This window comes from Neopsephotus bourkii, unplaced genomic scaffold, assembly GCF_033783945.1.
Source record: "Neopsephotus bourkii isolate Nb327-2 ecotype Australia unplaced genomic scaffold, CSIRO-AGI_Nbou_v1 NB_754, whole genome shotgun sequence".
NCBI lineage: Eukaryota > Metazoa > Chordata > Aves > Psittaciformes > Psittacidae > Neopsephotus > Neopsephotus bourkii.
The window spans coordinates 1-19,459 of record NW_026901252.1 but is presented as its reverse complement, the minus strand read 5'-3'; the positions used below and the strand labels follow the sequence as shown (position 1 = coordinate 19,459).

Genomic DNA, 19,459 nt, shown 5'->3' with positions numbered 1-19,459 from the left:
ATAACCGGAAAAGGCGGGGATTGTTTCCCGCCCCTCCCGGAAGGGGCGGGGTTTGTTGGCGGCAGGGCCTCGGAGCCGGAGCGGAGCAAGGGAGAGGCCCAGCCGGTGCCGGGGCCCGAAGCGGGACCCAGCGGCACCGGAACCGGAACCGGGGCGATGCCGAGCAAGAAGAAGAAATACAACGCGCGGTTCCCGCCGGTCAGCGGGGAGAGGCGGGGCCTGAGGCGGAAGTGGCGGCGGGGCTGGCGGGGGGCGGGGGAGTATCACCATGGCAACAGGGAGGGCTGTGCGTGCGGGCGTGCCCTGAGAGGGGGGTGTGGTCTTTGGGAAGGGGCGTGGCTTGTGCAGGGGGCGGTGCCTATAGGCCCAGGTGAGGGCGTGTGGGGTTCGTGACCATGGCAACGGGCTTGGGGGCGTGGCTTCTTTAGGGAGCCCCCCCTTGTAAGGTGTTTAAGGGCGTGGCCTCGAGTGGGGACGTGGTTTAAGAGGGGGCGTGGCTTGTGCGTGGTCCCCTCCAGCCCCATATAAAAGAATGCAGGGCGGGTCGTTATGGGAGGGGGCGTGGTTTGTGCAGGGGGTGGTGCCTATGGGGTCAGGTGAGGGCATATGGGGTTCGTGACCATGGCAACGGGCGAGGCATCAGCTTGGGGGCGTGGTTTCTGGAGGGAACCCCCTTTGTAAAGTATTAAGGGGGCGTGGCCTCGATTGGGGGCATGGTTTAAGAGGGGGCGTGGCTTGTGCATGGTCCCCTTCAGCCCCATATAAAAGGATGGAGGGCAGGTGGTTACGGGAAGTGGCGTGGTTATGGGAAGGGGCGTGGCTTGTACAGGGGGCGGTGCTTATGGGCCCAGGTGAGGGCATGTGGGGGTTCATGACTATGGCAACGGCTGTGGCATCGGTTTGGGGGCGTGGCTTCTGGAGGGATCCTCCTTTTAAGGTGTTTGGGGGGCATGGTTTAAGAAAGGGCATGGCCCCCTTCAGCCCCATATAAAAGGATGGGGGCGTGGTTATGGGAAGGGGGCGTGGCTTTGGAAAGGGCGGGGCATGTCCATGCCTCAGTTTCCCTCCTGTTCCGCAGGCACGGATCAAGAAGATCATGCAGACGGATGAGGAGATCGGGAAGGTGGCGGCCGCCGTCCCCGTCATCATCTGTATCCTTATGGAGCAGCGGCACCGGAGTCACCCCAGCATGGATATTGGGGTGTCATTGTCCCCCACCCCTCCCACTGCCCACATGGGTGCTCCTGAGGACCCCCAGTGCCATCCCTCCTGAGGTCCCCTCTATCCCACAGGCCTGGGTGGCCCCCAGCCCTTTGAGTCCTTCCCATGTCATCATGTCACTGCCTGTCTATGGGTAGCCCCTGGTCCCATGGGATTGGGGTGCACTTGGGACCTGGTTGCCCATGGGCTAGTGAAGGGGTTGGGGGTCCATGGGAGCTCTCTGGGTGTCCATGGGTGCCCATGGAGGGGTCTGTGGGGATCCCTAGTGTTCCATGAGTGTCCATTATGGTTTATGGGGGTCTATGGGTGTCCATTGGTACCCATGGGTGCCTATGGGTGCCCATGGGGAGGTGGCTGTGGGGATCCCTAGGGGTCCATGGGTGTCCATTATGGTTTATGGGGGTCTATGGGTGCCCATGGGGAGGTGGCTGTGGGGATCCCTAGGGCTCCATGAGTGTCCATTATGGTTTATGGGGGTCTATGGGTGTCCATTGGTACCCATGGGTGCCAGGGGGTGTCCGTGGGGGTCCTTAGCACCCCAGCCCGTGCCCTGGAGCTCTTCCTGGAGTCGCTGCTGCGGAAGGCCTGCCACGTCACCCAGTCCCGCAATGCCAAGACCATGACCACGTCCCACCTGTGAGCACCCATCCCCAGCACCCAGGGCCCATTGGGGTCCCTGGACCCCATTTTGGGGGGGGTGGTACCCAGGACCCATTATGGGGGGTCTGCATCGCTCCGTGCCTTGGTTATCTCATTCCCCCCTTTAAGCCTTATGGAGGGGCGGGGCTTAATAGTGAGGGGGCGTGGTTTGATGCTGGGGGCGTGGCCTGCTGACCCCGCCCCCTTTTCCCATAGGAAGCAATGCATCGAGCTGGAGCAGCAGTTCGACTTCCTTAAGGATTTAGTGGCCGCCGTACCGGATATGCAAGGGGAAGGCGAGGAGCCCCATGGCGATGGGGAGAGGGGGCCCCGCAGGTGGGTGATGCCCCCCCCCCAATATATGGGACGTCCCCTACATCAGAGACCCCCCCCCCATACACATGGGACCCCCCCTGACATCCCCATGGGGGTGCCAGAGGAAGGGGGGGTCGATGAGAGAGTGGTTCCCCAATGGAATTCCCTATGGGAATGGGGTACAGGGAGGGGATCCCCAAACCACTGGATCCAATGCGAATGGGGGGGGGTCTCCAATACCGGGGTCCTTCCCATAGGGGTGTTATGGGTGATAATGGGGGGTCCCCAATGTCTTGGGGGGGGCTCTTTCAGGGGTCGTCGCCCCGGAGCTGGCCGGAAGAACGGGGGTCCCGGTGGGAAGGGGAAGGATCCCAAACAGTCAGGAACGGACACGGAGCAGGAGGTGGGGGGGGGACCCCAATATTCCAAATGGGAGGTTGACGGGGTCCGGGGGGGGGGGTTTGGGGGGTTCTGGGTGGGTTTGGGGGGCTCTTGAGGGGGTTTTGGGGGGTCCTGAATGGGTTTGGGGGGGTCTTGAAGGTGTTTGGGGGCGGTCTTGAGGGGTTTCGGGGGGTCCTGGATGCATTTGAGGGGTCTTGAGGGGGTTTGTGGGGTCCTGGATGGGTTTGGGGGGGTCTTGAGGGGGGTTTGGGGAGCCCTGGATGGGTTTGGGGAGGTTTGGGGGATCCTGGATGGGGGGGGGGTCTTGAGGGGGTTTAGGGGGTCCTGGATGGGTTTGGGGGGGTCTTGAGGGGGCTTGGGGGGTCCTGGATGGGTTTGGGGGGGTCTTGAGGGGGTTTGGGGGGTCCTGGATGGGTTTGGGGGTATCTTGGAGGTGTTTGGGGGAGTCTTGAGGAGGTTTCGGGGGGTCCTGGATGGGTTTGGGGGGGTCTTGAGGGGGGTTGACGGGTCCTAGGGGGGGTGGGTTTTGGGGGTCCTTGTGTCCCCTCATTGCCATCCCCCCCAGGAGGACTCTGAGGACAGTGACAGCGATGGGGAGGAGGAGCCAGCACCGCCCCCCCCCGCACCCGCCCCCCTTAACTTCTCCAGGTACCCCAATACCAGGAACCCCTTTTTGGGGGGGAACCCCCCCCCCTCAAACCGGGGGGGAGAGGGGGTGAAGGGTGTTAAACCCCCCCCCCCCCCCATTTTGGCTCCATTGACCCCTTGTTCCCACAGCCCGGGGGGGCCTTTTGCACCCTTGGGGCCCCCCCCAACATTACCAGGGGGGCTCCCCCCAGCCCCCGGCCCCCCCCGGGCCCGCGAGGAAGAGGAAGAGGAGGAAGATTACGACTCCTGACACCCCCAAACACCCCCCCCTCCCCCACCTTGCACCCCCCTCAAAGCCCTCCCTGGGTGTTGGGGGGGGGGGAGGGGCATTGGGGTGATGCTGAGGGGGGGAGGGGCTCAGTTTGGATCCTGGGATTCTTGGGGTTTATCCTGGAATCCTGAGGCTCTTCCCCCCATTTTTGGGGTTCCCGGACCCCATTTTAAAGCCGGGGTGGGGGGGGGGTGATTTTGGGGCCCTTTGGTGACATTTAATGAGTCGGGGATGGGGGGAGGTTTGTATCGGCTCAATAAAGTTGCTGTTTCCATACATCCTCCTCCTCCCCCCCCCTGGACCCCCCCCAAACCGCATTGGCCCCCCCCAAACCCACCCCCCCCCAAAAACCCATTGGGCCCCCCCAAATCCTCCCCCCCCTTCCCTTAAAGTCCTATTGGGGACGCGTGGTGCCTCTGTTGGCCACTAGGGGGCTGCAGCGACCCAGAGGAGCCCCATAGGAGACCCCATAGGAGACCCCATAGGAGCTATAGGGTTTCATGGGGGGGGGGGGTTAGGGAGACCTATAGGAACCCATAGAGGAGCTTATAGGCGGGATAAGGGCCCATAAGGGTGGTACAGGGATGTACAGAAGCCCAGAGCGGGTTTATAGGGGCCTATAGGTACCTCTAATAGGGTTATAGGAGCCTATAGGCACCTCTAATAGAGTTTATAGGGGCCTATAGGCACCTCTAATAGGGTTATAGGAGCCTATAGGCGCTTCTAATAGGGTTTATAGGAGCCTATAGGCACTTCTAATAGGGTTTATAGGAGCCTATAGGCACTTCTAATAGGGTTTATAGGAACTTATAGGCACCTCTAATAGGGTTTATAGGTGCCTATAGGTACCTCTAATAGTGCTTATAGGAGCCTATAGGCACCTCTGATAGGGTTATAGGAGCCTATAGCCACCTCTAATAGGGTTTATAGGGGCCTATAGGTACCTCTAATAGGGTTTATAGAGGCCTATAGGCACCTCTAATAGGGTTATAGGAGCCTATAGGCACCTTTAATAGGGTTTATGGGGGCCTATAGGCACCTCTAATAGGGTTTATGGGGGCCTATAGGCACCTCTAATAGGGTTATAGGAACCTATAGGCACCTCTAATAGGGTTTATAAAGGCCTATAGGTACCTCTAATAGGGCTTATAGGGGCTATAGGAGCTCCTAGTGTTTATAGATACCTATAGGATCTCATAAGAGCGTCTTTAGGGGCCTGTAGGAGGGCAGAGGGGGTTAATAGGGCCTATAAGAGCTCATGGGGGTGTTAAAGGAGCCTATAGGAGCCCTTAATGGGGTTTATGGGGACCTATAGGACCTATTGGGAGCGGGGGTATTGAGACCTACAGAATCCCATAGAGACCTATAGGGGTCTGTAGGGGCCCGTCAGAGCCCTATAGGCATCTATGGGACACCTTAAGGGCCTCACTGAGGAGTTCCAAATGCTGTATGAGGGCTTTATGGGGCTCTATAGGTTAAGTGCTCTATAGGGGCTCCATAAGGAAGTGCTTTATAGGGGCTTTATGGGGCTCTATAGGTCAAGTGCTCTATAGGGGCTCCATAAGGAAGTGCTTTATAGGGGCTTTATGGGGCTCTATAGGTCAAGTGCTCTATAGGGGCTCCATAAGGAAGTGCTTTATAGGGGCGTTGGGGCTCTATAGGTCAAGTGCTCTATAGGGGCTCCATAAGGAAGTGCTTTATGGGGCTTTATGGGGCTCTATAGGTCAAGTGCTCTATAGGGGCTCCATAAGGAAGTGCTTTATAGGGGCTTTATGGGGCTCTATAGGTCAAGTGCTCTATAGGGGCTCCATAAGGAAGTGCTTTATAGGGGCTCTATGGGTCACTGCAGCACTCTGTGTCTCTATGGGTGCTTTATGGCTCTCTATAGGGCTCTGTAAGGGCTCTATGGGTGCTGTATGGGTTGCTGTAGGGCTCTGTGGGTCTCTATAGGGGCTCTGTGGGGCTCTATGGGTTTCTGTTGGTCTCTATAGTGGATCTCTATAGATGCTTTATAGGTCTCGAGTGCTCTGTGGGTCTCTATAGGGACTGTATGGGTGCTCTATGGGTATTTATAGGTGCTCTATAGATCTCTATGGGTGCTCTATGGGTCTCCATAGGGGCTCTATGGGTGCTCTATAGGTCTCTGTAAGTACTCTATGGATCCCTATAGATCTCTATGGGTGCTCTATAGGGCTCTATGGGTGCTCTATGGATCCCCATAGATCTCTATGGGTGCTCTATAGGGCTCTATGGGTGCTCTATGGATCCCTATAGGTCTCTATGGGTGCTCTATAGGTCTCTCTGAGTTCTCTATGGATCCCTATAGATCTCTATGTATGCTCTATAGGTCTCTGTGAGTGCCCTATGGATCACTATAGATCTCTATGGGTGCTCTATAGATCCCTATGGGTGCTCTATAGACCCCTATGGGTGCTCTATAGGACCCTATGGGTGCTCTATGGGGCTCTATGGGGCCGGCGGGCGGGGGGACCCTGCACCGCGCTCCCGCCGCGCTGGAATCCGCCCCTCCCCCCCCTTCCCCCCCCTCCCCCCCCCCGATCCCGGGACTTTTGCCCGAATCCGTCGCTTTTGGCCTCAGCTGCGACGGGACCGGGACTGGGAACGGGAACGGGAACGGGACAGGGACAGGTACCGGGAAAGGGAATGGGAGAGGGAGTGGGATAGGGATGGGGACAGGGAATGGGATAGGGATGGGGACAGTTTGGGATAGGGATGGGGACAGGTTGGGATAGGAAAAGGGACAGGGAATGGGATAGGGATGGGCAGGGGGAATGGGATAGGGATGGGGACAGGGATTGGGATTGGGATAGGGACAGGTTGGGATAGGGAAAGGGACAGGTTGGGATAGGGATGGGGACAGGGAATGGGATAGGGAATGGGACAGGGATTGGGATAGGGAAAGGGACAGGGATTGGGATAGGGAAAGGGACAGGGATTGGGATAGGGGAGAGGGAATGGGATAGGGATGGGGACAGGGAATGGGATAGGGATGGGGAGAGGGATTGGGATAGGGATGGGGACAGGGAATGGGATTGGGATAGGGACAGGTTGGGATAGGGAAAGGGACAGGGATTGGGATAGGGGAGAGGGAATGGGATAGGGATGGGGACAGTTTGGGATAGGGATGGGGATAGGGAATGAGATAGGGATGGGGACAGGGAATGGGATAGGGAATGGGACAGGGAATGGGATAGGAAAAGGGACAGGGATTGGGATAGGGATGGGGACAGGGAATGGGATAGGGAATGGGACAGGGAATGGGATAGGGAAAGGGACAGGGAATGGGATAGGGATGGGGACAGGGAATGGGATAGGGAATGGGACAGGGAATGGGATAGGGAAAGGGACAGGGAATGGGATAGGGATGGGGACAGGGAATGGGATAGGGAATGGGACAGGGATTGGGATAGGGAAAGGGACAGGGAATGGGAGAGGGGAAGGGACAGGGAATGGGATAGGGAATGGGACAGGGATTGGGATAGGGAAAGGGACAGGGATTGGGATAGGGAAAGGGACAGGGAATGGGGTAGGGATGGGGACAGGGAATGGGATAGGGATGGGGAGAGGTTGGGATAGGGGCAGGGGCAGAGGTTGAAGGCATTGGGGATGGGGGCCATGGGGACAGGTTGGGATAAGGGGATGGATCTGGGATAGGGGAAGTGGTTGGGGACAATGGGGGGGGGTTGGGGACAAGGGGAGGGTGAGGACAGGTTGGGGACAAGGGGAATGGGGTGAGGGCACCGGGGGGGGGGATATGGGGTGAGGGGGGGGATATGGGGGGGGTTGGGGGCAACGGGGGGGGACGACACCGGAGCTGCATCTGACCGGATGCACCCGACCCAGGGAGCCGGGGGGGGGGGGGGGTGGGTGCGTGACGCAAGAGGGTCCCTATAGGGGGTGCCCCATGGGTGCTGCTGTTCCTATGGGTGCCCCTTAGGGTTGATGTCCCCATGGGTGCTGCTGTTTCTATGGGTGCTGCTGTTCCTGTGGGTGCTGGGGTCCCTATGGGTTCAACTTAGGGGTGATGTCCCCATGGGTGCCGCTGTACCCCTCTGACACTGTCCCTATGGGTGCCACTGACCCCATGGGTGCCACTGTCCCTATGGGTGCCACTGTCCCTATGGGTGCCACTGTCCCTATGGGTGACACTGACCCCATGGGTGCCACTGTCCCTATGGGTGCTGCTCTCCCTTTGGGTACCACTGACCCCATGGGTGCCACTGTCCCTATGGTGCCACTGTCCATATGGTGCCACTTAGGGTTGATGCCCCCATAGGTGCTGCTCTCCTCATGGGTGCCACTGCCCTATGGATGCTGCTGTCCCCATGGGTTCCCCTTAGGGTTGATGTCCCCATGGGTGCAATTATCCCTATGGGTGCCAGTGTCCCTGTGTGTGCCACAGTCCCCATGGGTGCCCCTTAGGGTTGATGATGTCCCCATGGGTGCCATTGTCCCATGGGTGCCACTGTCCCCATGGGTGCTGGTGGCGCTATGGGTGCTGCTGTCCCCATGGGTGCCCTTTAGGGTTGAAGTCCCTATGGGTGCCATTATCCCTATGGGTGCCACAATCCCTATGGGTACCCCTTAGGGTTGATGATGTCCCTATGGGTACCATTGCCCCATGGGTGCCACTGTCCCTATGGGTGCTACTATCCCCATGGGTGCCCTTTAGGGTTGATGATGTCCCTATGGGTGCCATTATCCCTATGGGTGCCATAGTCCCTATGGGTGCTACTGTCCTCATGGGTGCCCTTTAGAGTTGATGATGTCCCTATGGGTGCCATTATCCCTTTGGGTGCCATTATCCCTATGGGTGCCATTGTCCCATGGGTGCCATTGTCCCTATGGGTGCCATTGTCCCTATGGGTGCCATAATCCCTATGGGTGCCATTGTCCCTATGGGTGCCATAATCCCTATGGGTGCCATTGTCCCTATGGGTGCCATAATCCCTATGGGTGCCATTGTCCCTATGGGTGCCATAATCCCTATGGGTGCCATTGTCCCTATGGGTGCCATTGTCCCTATGGGTGCCATAATCCCTATGGGTGCCATAATCCCTATGGGTGCCATTGTCCCTATGGGTGCCATTGTCCCTATGGGTGCCATAATCCCTATGGGTGCCATTGTCCCTATGGGTGCCATAATCCCTATGGGTGCCATTGTCCCTATGGGTGCCATTGTCCCTATGGGTGCCATTGTCCCTATGGGTGCCATAATCCCTATGGGTGCCATTGTCCCTATGGGTGCCATAATCCCTATGGGTGCCATAATCCCTATGGGTGCCATAATCCCTATGGGTGCCATTGTCCCTATGGGTGCCATAATCCCTATGGGTGCCATTGTCCCTATGGGTGCCATTGTCCCTATGGGTGCCTCTGTCCCCTCTCTGACACCCCCCCCCCGCTGGTCCCAGTCCCGGTGCCCCGGCGATGCCGTTCGGGGCGGTGCTGGCGCAGGTCGGGGGCCTGGGCCGGTTCCAGGTGCTGCAGACGGCGCTGTTGGTGGTGCCCATCCTGCTCATGGCCAGCCACAACCTCCTGCAGAACTTCACCGCCGCCGTCCCCCCCCACCGCTGCCGCCTCCCCGGCCCCTTCAACGCCACCAATGGCACCCCATGGGGGGGGAACGGCACCCTCGAGCCCGCCGAGGCCACCCTGGGCTCCTGCCTGCGCTACGTGGGCTCCAAGCCCGGTAACGGCAGCAGCGGGCCCCGGCGCACCGAGCCCTGCGGTGATGGGTGGGAGTACGACCGCAGCACCTACGTGGCCACCATCGTCACTGAGGTGGGGATATGGGGATGGGGGGGGGGGGATGGGGGAGGTGGGGAGGATGGGGTTGTGGGGTGAGGGGGATGGAGGTGGTGGGGTGGTGGATGGATGGTGGGTGGGTGGGTGATGGTGGGTTATGGTGGATGGTGGGTGGATAGATGGATGATGGATGGATGGGTGATGGATGGAGGATGGATGATGATGGATGCATAATGAATGATGGATGGATGCGTTATGGATGGAAGGATGGGTGATGGATGGATGATGGATGGATGGATGGATGGATGGGTGATGGACGGATGGATGGGTGATGGATGGATGGATGGGTGATGGATGGATGGATGGGTGATGGACGGATGGATGGGTGATGGATGGATGGATGGATGGATGAATGGATGATGGATGATGGATGGGTGATGGACGGATGGATGGGTGATGGATGGATGGATGGGTGATGGATGGATGATGATGGATGGATGATGGATGGATGGATGATGGATGGATGGGTGATGGATGGATGATGGATGGATGATGATGGATGGGTGATGGATGGTGGATGATGGATGAAGAAGAGAGCAGAGCAGGACCTCGCCTCATCCCCTCCCTGCAGTGGGACCTGGTCTGCAGCTACCGGCAGCTCCGGCAGATGGCCCAGTCCATCTACATGGCCGGGGTCCTGGTGGGTGCCCTCGTCCTGGGGGGCCTCTCAGACAGGTAAAGGTGGCGAGAACCCCCCTGGGGCCTCAGTTTCTCCCTTGGCCATTGCCCCCCCCCAGCACCCAATGGCTTCCAGTGGCTCCCAGTGGCTCCCAGTGCTGCCATTGCAGGTTCGGGCGCAAGGCCATGCTGATGTGGTCCTACCTGCAGCTGGGGGTGATGGGGACCTGCACTGCCTTTGCCCCCAACTACGCGACCTACTGCGTCCTGCGCTTTGCTGGTGGCATGGCCCTGTCCGGCTTCGGGCTCAGCATCGCCTGCCTGGGTGAGGGACAGGGGACACGGGGGGGCCATCACATGGGGATGTTACAATGGGCATGGATGGAGATGACCCAATAGCCATGGACCGGATCAGCCCAATGGCTGTGGGTTGGGATGTCCCAATGGCCATGGAAGAGACAACCCAATGGCTGTGGAGGGGACAACTCAATGGCCATGGGTGGAGATGACACAATGACATGGATGGGGACATCCCATTGGCTATTGAGAGGACAATCCAATGACCATGGATGGGAATGACCTAGTGCCCATGGGCGGGAGCAACCCAATGGCCATGGATGGGGATGACCCAGTGGCCATGGATGGGGATGACCCAATGGCCATGGGTGGAAATGACCCAATGGCCACGGATGGGAATGATCCAATGTCCATGCATGGGGATGACCCAGTGGCCATGGATGGGAATGATCCAATGTCCATGCATGGGGATGATCCAGTGGCTGTGGAGGGCACAATCCAATGTCCATGGATGGGGATGACCCAATGGCTGTGGAGGGCACAACCCAATGTCCATGGATGGGGATGACCCAATGGCCACGGATGGGGATGACCCAATGGCCATGGATGGGAACAACCCAATGGCCATGCATGGGGATGACCCAATGGCCATGGATGGGGACGACCCAATGTCCACGGATGGGGATGATCCAATGTCCATGCATGGGGATGACCCAATGGCCATGCATGGGGATGACCCAATGGCCATGCATGGGGATGACCCAATGGCCATGGATGGGAACAACCCAATGGCCACGGATGGGGACGACCCAATGGCCATGCATGGGGATGACCCAATGGCCATGGATGGGGACGACCCAATGTCCACGGATGGGGATGATCCAATGTCCATGCATGGGGATGACCCAATGGCCATGCATGGGGATGACCCAATGGCCATGGATGGGGATGACCCAATGGCCATGCATGGGGATGACCCAATGGCCATGCATGGGGATGACCCAATGGCCATGGATGGGGATGACCCAATGGCCATGGATGGGGATGATCCAATGGCCATGATGGGGATGACCCAATGGCCATGGATGGGGACGACCCAATGGCCATGGATGGGGATGATCCAATGTCCATGCATGGGGGTGACCCAATGTCCATGCATGGGGGTGACCCAATGGCCATGGATGGGGATGATCCAATGGCCATGGATGGGGATGACCCAATGGCCATGCATGGGGATGACCCAATGGCCATGCATGGGGATGACCCAATGGCCACGGATGGGGATGACCCAATGGCCATGGATGGGGATGATCCAATGTCCATGGACGGGGACGACCCAATGGCCATGGGTTGGGATGTCCCAATGTCCACGGATGGGGATGACCCAATGTCCATGGATGGGAACGACCCAGTGGCCATGGGTGGGAACGACCCAATGTCCATGCATGGGGATGACCCAATGGCCATGGATGGGAATGACCCAATGTCCATGCATGGGGATGACCCAATGGCCATGGATGGGAATGACCCAATGTCCATGCATGGGGATGACCCAATGGCTGTGGAGGGCACAACCCAATAGCCACGGATGGGGACGACCCAATGGCCATGGATGGGGATAACCCAATGGCCATGGATGGGGATGATCCAATGTCCATGCATGAGGATGACCCAATGGCCATGGATGGGGATGATCTAATGTCCATGCATGGGGATGACCCAATGGCCATGGATGGGGATGACCCAATGTCCATGGATGGGGATGATCCAATGTCCATGCATGGGGGTGACCCAATATCCATGCATGGGGATGACCCAATGTCTGTGGAGGGCACAACCCAATGGCCATGAGCTGGGTTGCCCCAGTGGCCACGCCTGGACTGCCCCATGAGCGTTGTGACCCCCATGGCCACGGCTGGGCCCATTGCCCGTGCCCAGGCCCCTCTGTGTCACGGTGTCCCCGCAGTGGTGGAGTGGATCCCCACGTCCCACCGCGCCATCACCGTGGCCATCACCGGCTTCGCCTACACCCTGGGGCAGATCCTGCTGGCTGGGGTGGCCTTTGCCGTGCCCCACTGGCGCAGCCTCCAGCTCACCGTGTCCCTGCCCTTCTTCGGCTTCCTTCTCTACTCCTGGTAGGACACTGGTGGCCATGGGGATGAGGTGGGATGAGGTGGGACCTGGTGGGATGCAGTGGGATGCAGTGGGATGTGGTGGGATGCAGTGGGATGCAGTGGGATGCGGTGGGATGAGGTGGGACCTGGTGGGATGCAGTGGGATGCAGTGGGATGTGGTGGGATGAGGTGGGACCTGGTGGGATGCAGTGGGATGCAGTGGGATGTGGTGGGATGCAGTGGGATGTGGTGGGATGTGGTGGGATGTGGTAGGAGGTGGTGGGGTAAGGTGGGACACAGTAGGATGTGGTAGGAAGTGATGGGATGGGATGCAGTGGGATGAGGTGGGATGTGGTGGGATGCAGGGGGATGAAATGGGACCTGGTAGGATGCAGTGGGATGTGGTAGGAGGTGGTGGGGTAAGGTGGGACACAGTAGGATGTGGTAGGAAGTGATGGGATGCCATGGGATGTGATGGGATGAAGTGGGATGAGGTGGGACATGGTGGGAATGGGATGGGATGAGTTGGGATGCAGTAGGATGAGGTGGGATGAGGTGAGATGCAGGGGGATGCAGTAGGATGAGGTGGGATGTGGTGGGAGGTGATGGAATGCTGTGGGATGTGTTGGGACATGGTGGGATGTGGTGGTACAAGACAGGACGCAGTTGGATGCAGTGGGATGTAATGGGATGCGCTGGGATGCAGTGGGATGAGGTAGGACGCAGTGGGATGAGGTAGGACACAGTGGGATGAGGTGGGATGCAGTGGGATAAGGTGGGATGTAATGGGGTGCCGTGGGATAAGCTGAGATGCAGTGGGATGAGGTGGGATGTGATGGGATGCAGTGGGATAAGGTGGGATGAGGTGGGATGGGATGGGATGCAGTGGGATAAGGTGGGATGTAATGGGATGCAGTGCGATGTGGTGGGATGAGCTGGGATGCAGTGGGATGAGGTGGGATGCAGTGGGATGCAGTGGAATGAGGTGGGATGAGCTGGGATGCAGTGGGATGAGCTGGGATGCAGTGGGATGCAGTGGAATGAGGTGGGATGAGCTGGGATGCAGTGGGATGAGCTGGGATGCAGTGGGATGAGCTGGGATGCAGTGGGATGAGCTGGGATGAGTGGGATGCAGTGGGATGAGGTGGGATGAGCTGGGATGCAGTGGGATGCAGTGGAATGAGGTGGGATGAGCTGGGATGCAGTGGGATGAGCTGGGATGCAGTGGGATGAGCTGGGATGCAGTGGGATGAGCTGGGATGCAGTGGGATGCAGTGGAATGAGGTGGGATGAGCTGGGATGCAGTGGGATGAGCTGGGATGCAGTGGGATGCAGTGGGATGAGCTGGGATGCAGTGGGATGCAGTGGAATGAGGTGGGATGAGCTGGGATGCAGTGGGATGAGCTGGGATGCCGTGGGATGCAGTGGGATGAGCTGGGATGCAGTGGGATGCAGTGGAATGAGGTGGGATGAGCTGGGATGCAGTGGGATGAGCTGGGATGCAGTGGGATGAGCTGGGATGCAGTGGGATGCAGTGGAATGAGGTGGGATGAGCTGGGATGCAGTGGGATGAGCTGGGATGCAGTGGGATGAGCTGGGATGCAGTGGGATGCAGTGGAATGAGGTGGGATGAGCTGGGATGCAGTGGGATGCAGTGGGATGAGGTGGGATGAGCTGGGATGCAGTGGGATGAGCTGGGATGCAGTGGGATGAGCTGGGATGCAGTGGGATGCAGTGGAATGAGGTGGGATGAGCTGGGATGCAGTGGGATGAGCTGGGATGCAGTGGGATGAGCTGGGATGTGATGGGATGCAGTGGGATAAGGTGGGATGCAGTGCGATGCGGTGGGATGAGCTGGGATGCAGTGGGATGAGCTGGGATGCAGTGGGATGAGCTGGGATGTGATGGGATGCAGTGGGATAAGGTGGGATGCAGTGCAATGCGGTGGGATGAGCTGGGATGCAGTGGGATGAGCTGGGATGCAGTGGGATGCAGTGGGATGAGCTGGGATGCAGTGGGATGAGCTGGGATGCAGTGGGATGAGCTGGGATGCAGTGGGATGCATTAGGACGCAGTGGAGACGCAGTGATGGCTCCAGGGCCCCATTGTCCCCTCCCATTGCAGGTGGCTGGCGGAGTCAGCGCGCTGGTTGGTGCTCTCGGGCAAGGCCGAGGCGGCCGTGAGGGTCCTGCAGCGCGTGGCCGGGATCAACGGGAGGAAGGAGGAAGGGGAGAAGATCACGGTGGAGGTTTGGTGGCCCCATGGCGGGGGGGGGGGGTCCCAGTTTTCCACCCCTGTCCCCACCAGCGTGTCCCATTGCGCACCCCCCACCTCCAGATCCTGAGGTCCCACATGAAGGAGGAGCTGGCTGGGCTCAAGGCCTCCTACAGCGTCTCTGACCTGGTCCGGACACCCGTCATCCGCCGCATCTTCTTCTGCCTCTGCATCGTCTGGTGGGGCTGGGGAAGGAGGAGGAGGAGGGATGGGAGATGGAGGGGAGATGGGTGATGGATGGTGGATGATGGGTGGTGGATGATGGGTGGATGGATGATGGATGGATGATGGATGGATGGATGATGGATGGGTGATGGATGGTGGATGATAGATGGATGATGGATGGATGATGGGTGAATGATGGATAGATGCTGAATAGATGGATGAATGGATGATGGATGGCAGATGATGGATGGGTGATGGATGGTGGATGACAGATGATGGATGGATGATGGACAGATGTTTGATGGATGATGGGTGAATGATGGATAGGTGATGAATAGGTGATGGATGAATGAATGACAGATGGGTAATGGATGGTGGATGATAGATGATGGATGGATAATGGATAGATGATGGATGGATGATGGGTGAATGATGGATAGATGATGAATAGATGATGGATGATGGATGATGGATGGATGATGGATGGAAGATGGATGATGGATGATGGATGAATGGATGGATGATGGATGGATGATGGATGATGGATGATGGATAGCAGATGATGGATAGGTGATGGCTGGTGGATGATGGATGGATAATAGATGAATGAATGATGGAGGGATGGATGGATGGATGGGTGGATGGATGGATGGATGATGGATAGATGACAGATAATAGATGATGGATGGATGGACAGTTGGACAATCATTGAACCCAGCCATCCAATAGCACCACCACCCTCATCTCCCCCACCCCACAGTAACACCCCAGGTTGGTGCCACCAGCTCAAGGTCCATCCCTCTGCCCCGCTCCAGGTTCTCCATCAGTTTCTCCTATTATGGGCTGGCCATGGACCTGCAGAACTTCGGGGTCAGCATTTACCTCATCCAGGTGATCTTTGGCGCTGTGGACTTCCCAGCCAAGGTGGTGGTGACCATCTCATTGAGCTACGTGGGCCGGCGCCTGTCCCTCGCGGTTGCGCTCTTCCTGGCAGGCTTGGCCATCATCGCCAACATCTTCGTGCCCACAGGTGAGTGCTGGGGCCAATGGGACCTTCTGCAGGGCCTGGTCCAGCCCCTGATGTCCCCACCTGTGGGTTACACAAGTGTCGTATGCTCCTCACCCATCGCTCCCTTCTCCAGCCATTGAATTGAGCACCATCTGCATCCATCCATCATCCATCCATCATTCGTTCGTCCATCATCCATCCTCCATCCATCCTCCATCCATCCATCCATCCATCCATCCATCCATCATCCATCCATCATCCATCCATCCATCCATCCATCCATCCATCATCCATCATCCATCAATCCATCATCCATCATCCATCAATCCATCATCCATCCTCCATCCATCCATCCATCCATCCATCCATCCATCATCCATCCATCATTCGTTCATCCATCATCCATCCTCCATCCATCCATCATCCATCATCCATCAATCCATCATCCATCCTCCATCCATCCATCCATCATCCATCCATCCATCCATCCATCCATCCATCCATCATCCATCATCCATCAATCCATCATCCATCCATCCATCCATCATCCATCAATCCATCATCCATCATCCATCCATCCATCCATCCATCATCCATCCATCCATCCATCCATCCATCATCCATCCATCCATCCATCATCCATCCATCCATCCATCCATCATCCATCCATCCATCCATCCATCATCCATCCATCCATCCATCCATCCATCATCCATCAATCCATCATCCATCCTCCATCCATCCATCCATCATCCATCCATCCATCCATCCATCCATCCATCCATCCATCATCCATCATCCATCAATCCATCATCCATCCATCCATCCATCATCCATCATCCATCCATCATCCATCCATCATCCATCCATCCATCCATCATCTATCCATCATCTATCCATCATCCATCTTCCATCCATCCATCATCCATCCTTCATCCTCCATCCACCCTCCATCCATCCTCCCTCCACCATCCATCCATATCCATGTCCCACAGAGCTGCAGACGCTGCGCACGTCGCTGGCGGTGCTGGGCAAGGGCTGCCTCTCAGCCTCCTTCAACTGCGTGTTCCTCTACACCACCGAGCTCTACCCCACCCCTATCAGGTACCAGCACCCATGGGTGACACCGGGCATCCCTGTGCCATCTCCTATGGGTGACCCTGGTGTCCTGTCCCATGGTGGCTGCAGGCAGACGGGGCTGGGCTTTGGCAGCACCATGGCGCGCGTCGGTGGCATCGTGGCACCGCTGGTGAAGATGCTGGATGAGTCCTACCCCCTCCTGCCCCCTGCGGTCTATGGGGTGTTCCCAGTGGTGGCGGCAGTGGTGGCCACGTTCCTTCCGGAGACACTCAACATGCCCCTGCCAGACACCATCCAGGAGGTGGAGAGCAGGTGAGAGGGGATGAGGGGTGGATGGATGGTGGATAGGTGATGGATGGATGAGGAATGATGGATGGATGATGGATGATGGATGGATGATGGATGGATGGATGATGGATGATGGATGGATGGATGGATGATGGATGGATGGATGGATGGATGGATGATGGATGATGGATGGATGGATGGATGATGGATGGATGATGGATGATGGATGATGAAAATAGATGGATGATCGAAAAATGAAAGATAATGAATGAAATGAATAGATGGATGATGAATAGATAGATGATAAGAGATGGATAATGGATGGACATGGATGATGGATGAGATGGATCGATAATCGATGGATGATGGATGATAGATGGATAATCGATCGATCGATAAATAGATAATGAATAGATCGAGGAAAAAAAAAAAAAAAAAAAACACAAAAAAAAAAAACACAAAAAAAAAAAAAAAAAAAAAAAAAAAAAACAAAAAAAAAAAAAAAAAGATAAATAGATCGATAAATGGATCGAAACAAAATCGATCGAAACAAAATGGATCAGATAATGAATGGATGATGATGGATGGATGATGGATGGATGATGGATGATGGATGGATGGATGGATGGATGGATGATGGATGATGATGGATGGATGGATGGATGATGGATGGATGATGGATGATGGATGAATGATGGATGGATGATGGATGGATGGATGATGGATGGATGATGGATGGATGGATGGATGGATGATGGATGGATGATGGATGATGGATGGATGGATGGATGATGGATGGATGATGGATGATGGATGGATGATGGATGGATGATGGATGGATGGATGATGGATGGATGATGGATGGATGATGGATGGATGGATGATGGATGGATGATGGATGGATGGATGGATGGATGGATGATGGATGGATGATGGATGATGGATGGATGATGGATAGATGATGGATGATGGATGGATGGATGGATGAATGGATGATGGATGGATGGATGGATGGATGATGGATGGATGAGGGATGATGGATGGCTGGTGGATGGATGATGATGGATGATGAATGTATGGATGGATGATGATGGATGATGAATGTATGGATGACGGATGGATGATGGATGGATGAGGGATGATGGCTGGCTGATGGCTGGGTGATGGATGGATGATGAATGTATGGATGATGGATGGATGATAGACGATGAATCCTGAATTATGGAAGGACACACAGCTGTGTTGAGGCTCACTGGATGGGTGAACTGGCAGAAGCCCCAGTGCCAGGAGCTCCTGATGGGCAGGCACTGGACTTGGCCCCTGTCGTGTCCATGGAGCTTCCTCCTCCCCCAGGGCCAAGCGGAAGCCCAAGGAAGACCCCAAGGAAAAGATCCCACTGGAGCCGCAGGAGAAGGCACCACAGAAGGAGCCCTGAGGGCCCATGGTGGGTGGTGGGACACAGCGCCCTGCACCCCCCAATGGGCCCCCCCATCCTCAGCTGGGGACGGGAACGGAGGAGTCCTGGGAGCAATAAAGCAGCTCTGGTGGGGACAACGGCTTGGGGTGTTTCTGAGGTTACCCCCACTTGGATGACACCCAGTGACCCTCTCCGAGGTCACCTCCAATGGGACAGTGCCCAAGAGCTGTGTCCCTGAGGTCACCTCCAAGAAGATGGTGCCCAAGAACCCTCTTGTTGGGGGTCACCTTCCACAGCACATCATCATCTTCTCCCTGAAGTCACCTCCGCCTGGCCAATGACGAAGAACCGTGTCCTTGAGGCCACCTCCAATAGGACAATGCCCAGGAACCGTGTCCCTCCTGCCCACCACCACCACAGTGGAGATCACCTCCATCAGTTCGACCCCCAAACCCCCCAACTCTTGTCCCATTCGAGGGTCCCCAACCCCTTGAGAAGATCTCAGCCCTCTCAAGTGCCACCAACCCCCTCCAGCCACCCCCATGGTGCCCCTTCCCCTATTGCCCCCCATTGGCCCTTGCTCCCATCTCCAACGTGTCCCTTGGCCCCACCAAAGCCCTGCTTGGGTTGAGCCCATCAAAGATTAACCCAGTGCCCACGCGCTGACCCATAGCGGGGCCACATCCTGCCCACAGCCCCGGCTGAACATTAACCCAGTGGAGGTCACCCCATGGCCAGCACCAGCAGCTTCCCCCCCCCATCTCCTTCAATGCACCCACCTGAAGGTTGGGTCCTCTCCTAAAGCTGCTCCTCCCCCTCCACAACGTGACCCTGCAGAAGAACAAACCCAATGATGATTTGCCCCAATCCTG

At 57.1% G+C, this 19,459-nt stretch overlaps 2 protein-coding genes across 2 annotated transcripts; both read left to right on the top strand.

The window, feature by feature from the left end:
* The first annotated feature begins 88 nt into the window (after positions 1-88).
* On the top strand, positions 89-3,496 carry LOC133213003 (dr1-associated corepressor-like). The gene is made up of 7 exons (XM_061354920.1): positions 89-198; positions 1,079-1,151; positions 1,764-1,857; positions 2,077-2,196; positions 2,488-2,578; positions 3,143-3,225; positions 3,355-3,496. The coding sequence occupies exons 1-7, from the start codon at positions 157-159 to the stop codon at positions 3,473-3,475; spliced, it is 624 nt and encodes a 207-aa protein (XP_061210904.1). The 5' UTR covers positions 89-156; the 3' UTR covers positions 3,476-3,496.
* Positions 3,497-6,077: 2,581 nt separating this feature from the next.
* LOC133213004 (solute carrier family 22 member 6-A-like) lies at positions 6,078-18,878 on the top strand. The gene is made up of 11 exons (XM_061354921.1): positions 6,078-6,145; positions 8,932-9,301; positions 9,897-10,000; positions 10,114-10,268; positions 12,207-12,375; positions 14,479-14,602; positions 14,692-14,807; positions 15,609-15,823; positions 16,798-16,906; positions 16,991-17,194; positions 18,524-18,878. The coding sequence occupies exons 2-11, from the start codon at positions 8,948-8,950 to the stop codon at positions 18,603-18,605; spliced, it is 1,632 nt and encodes a 543-aa protein (XP_061210905.1). The 5' UTR covers positions 6,078-6,145; positions 8,932-8,947; the 3' UTR covers positions 18,606-18,878.
* Positions 18,879-19,459: the final 581 nt, after the last annotated feature.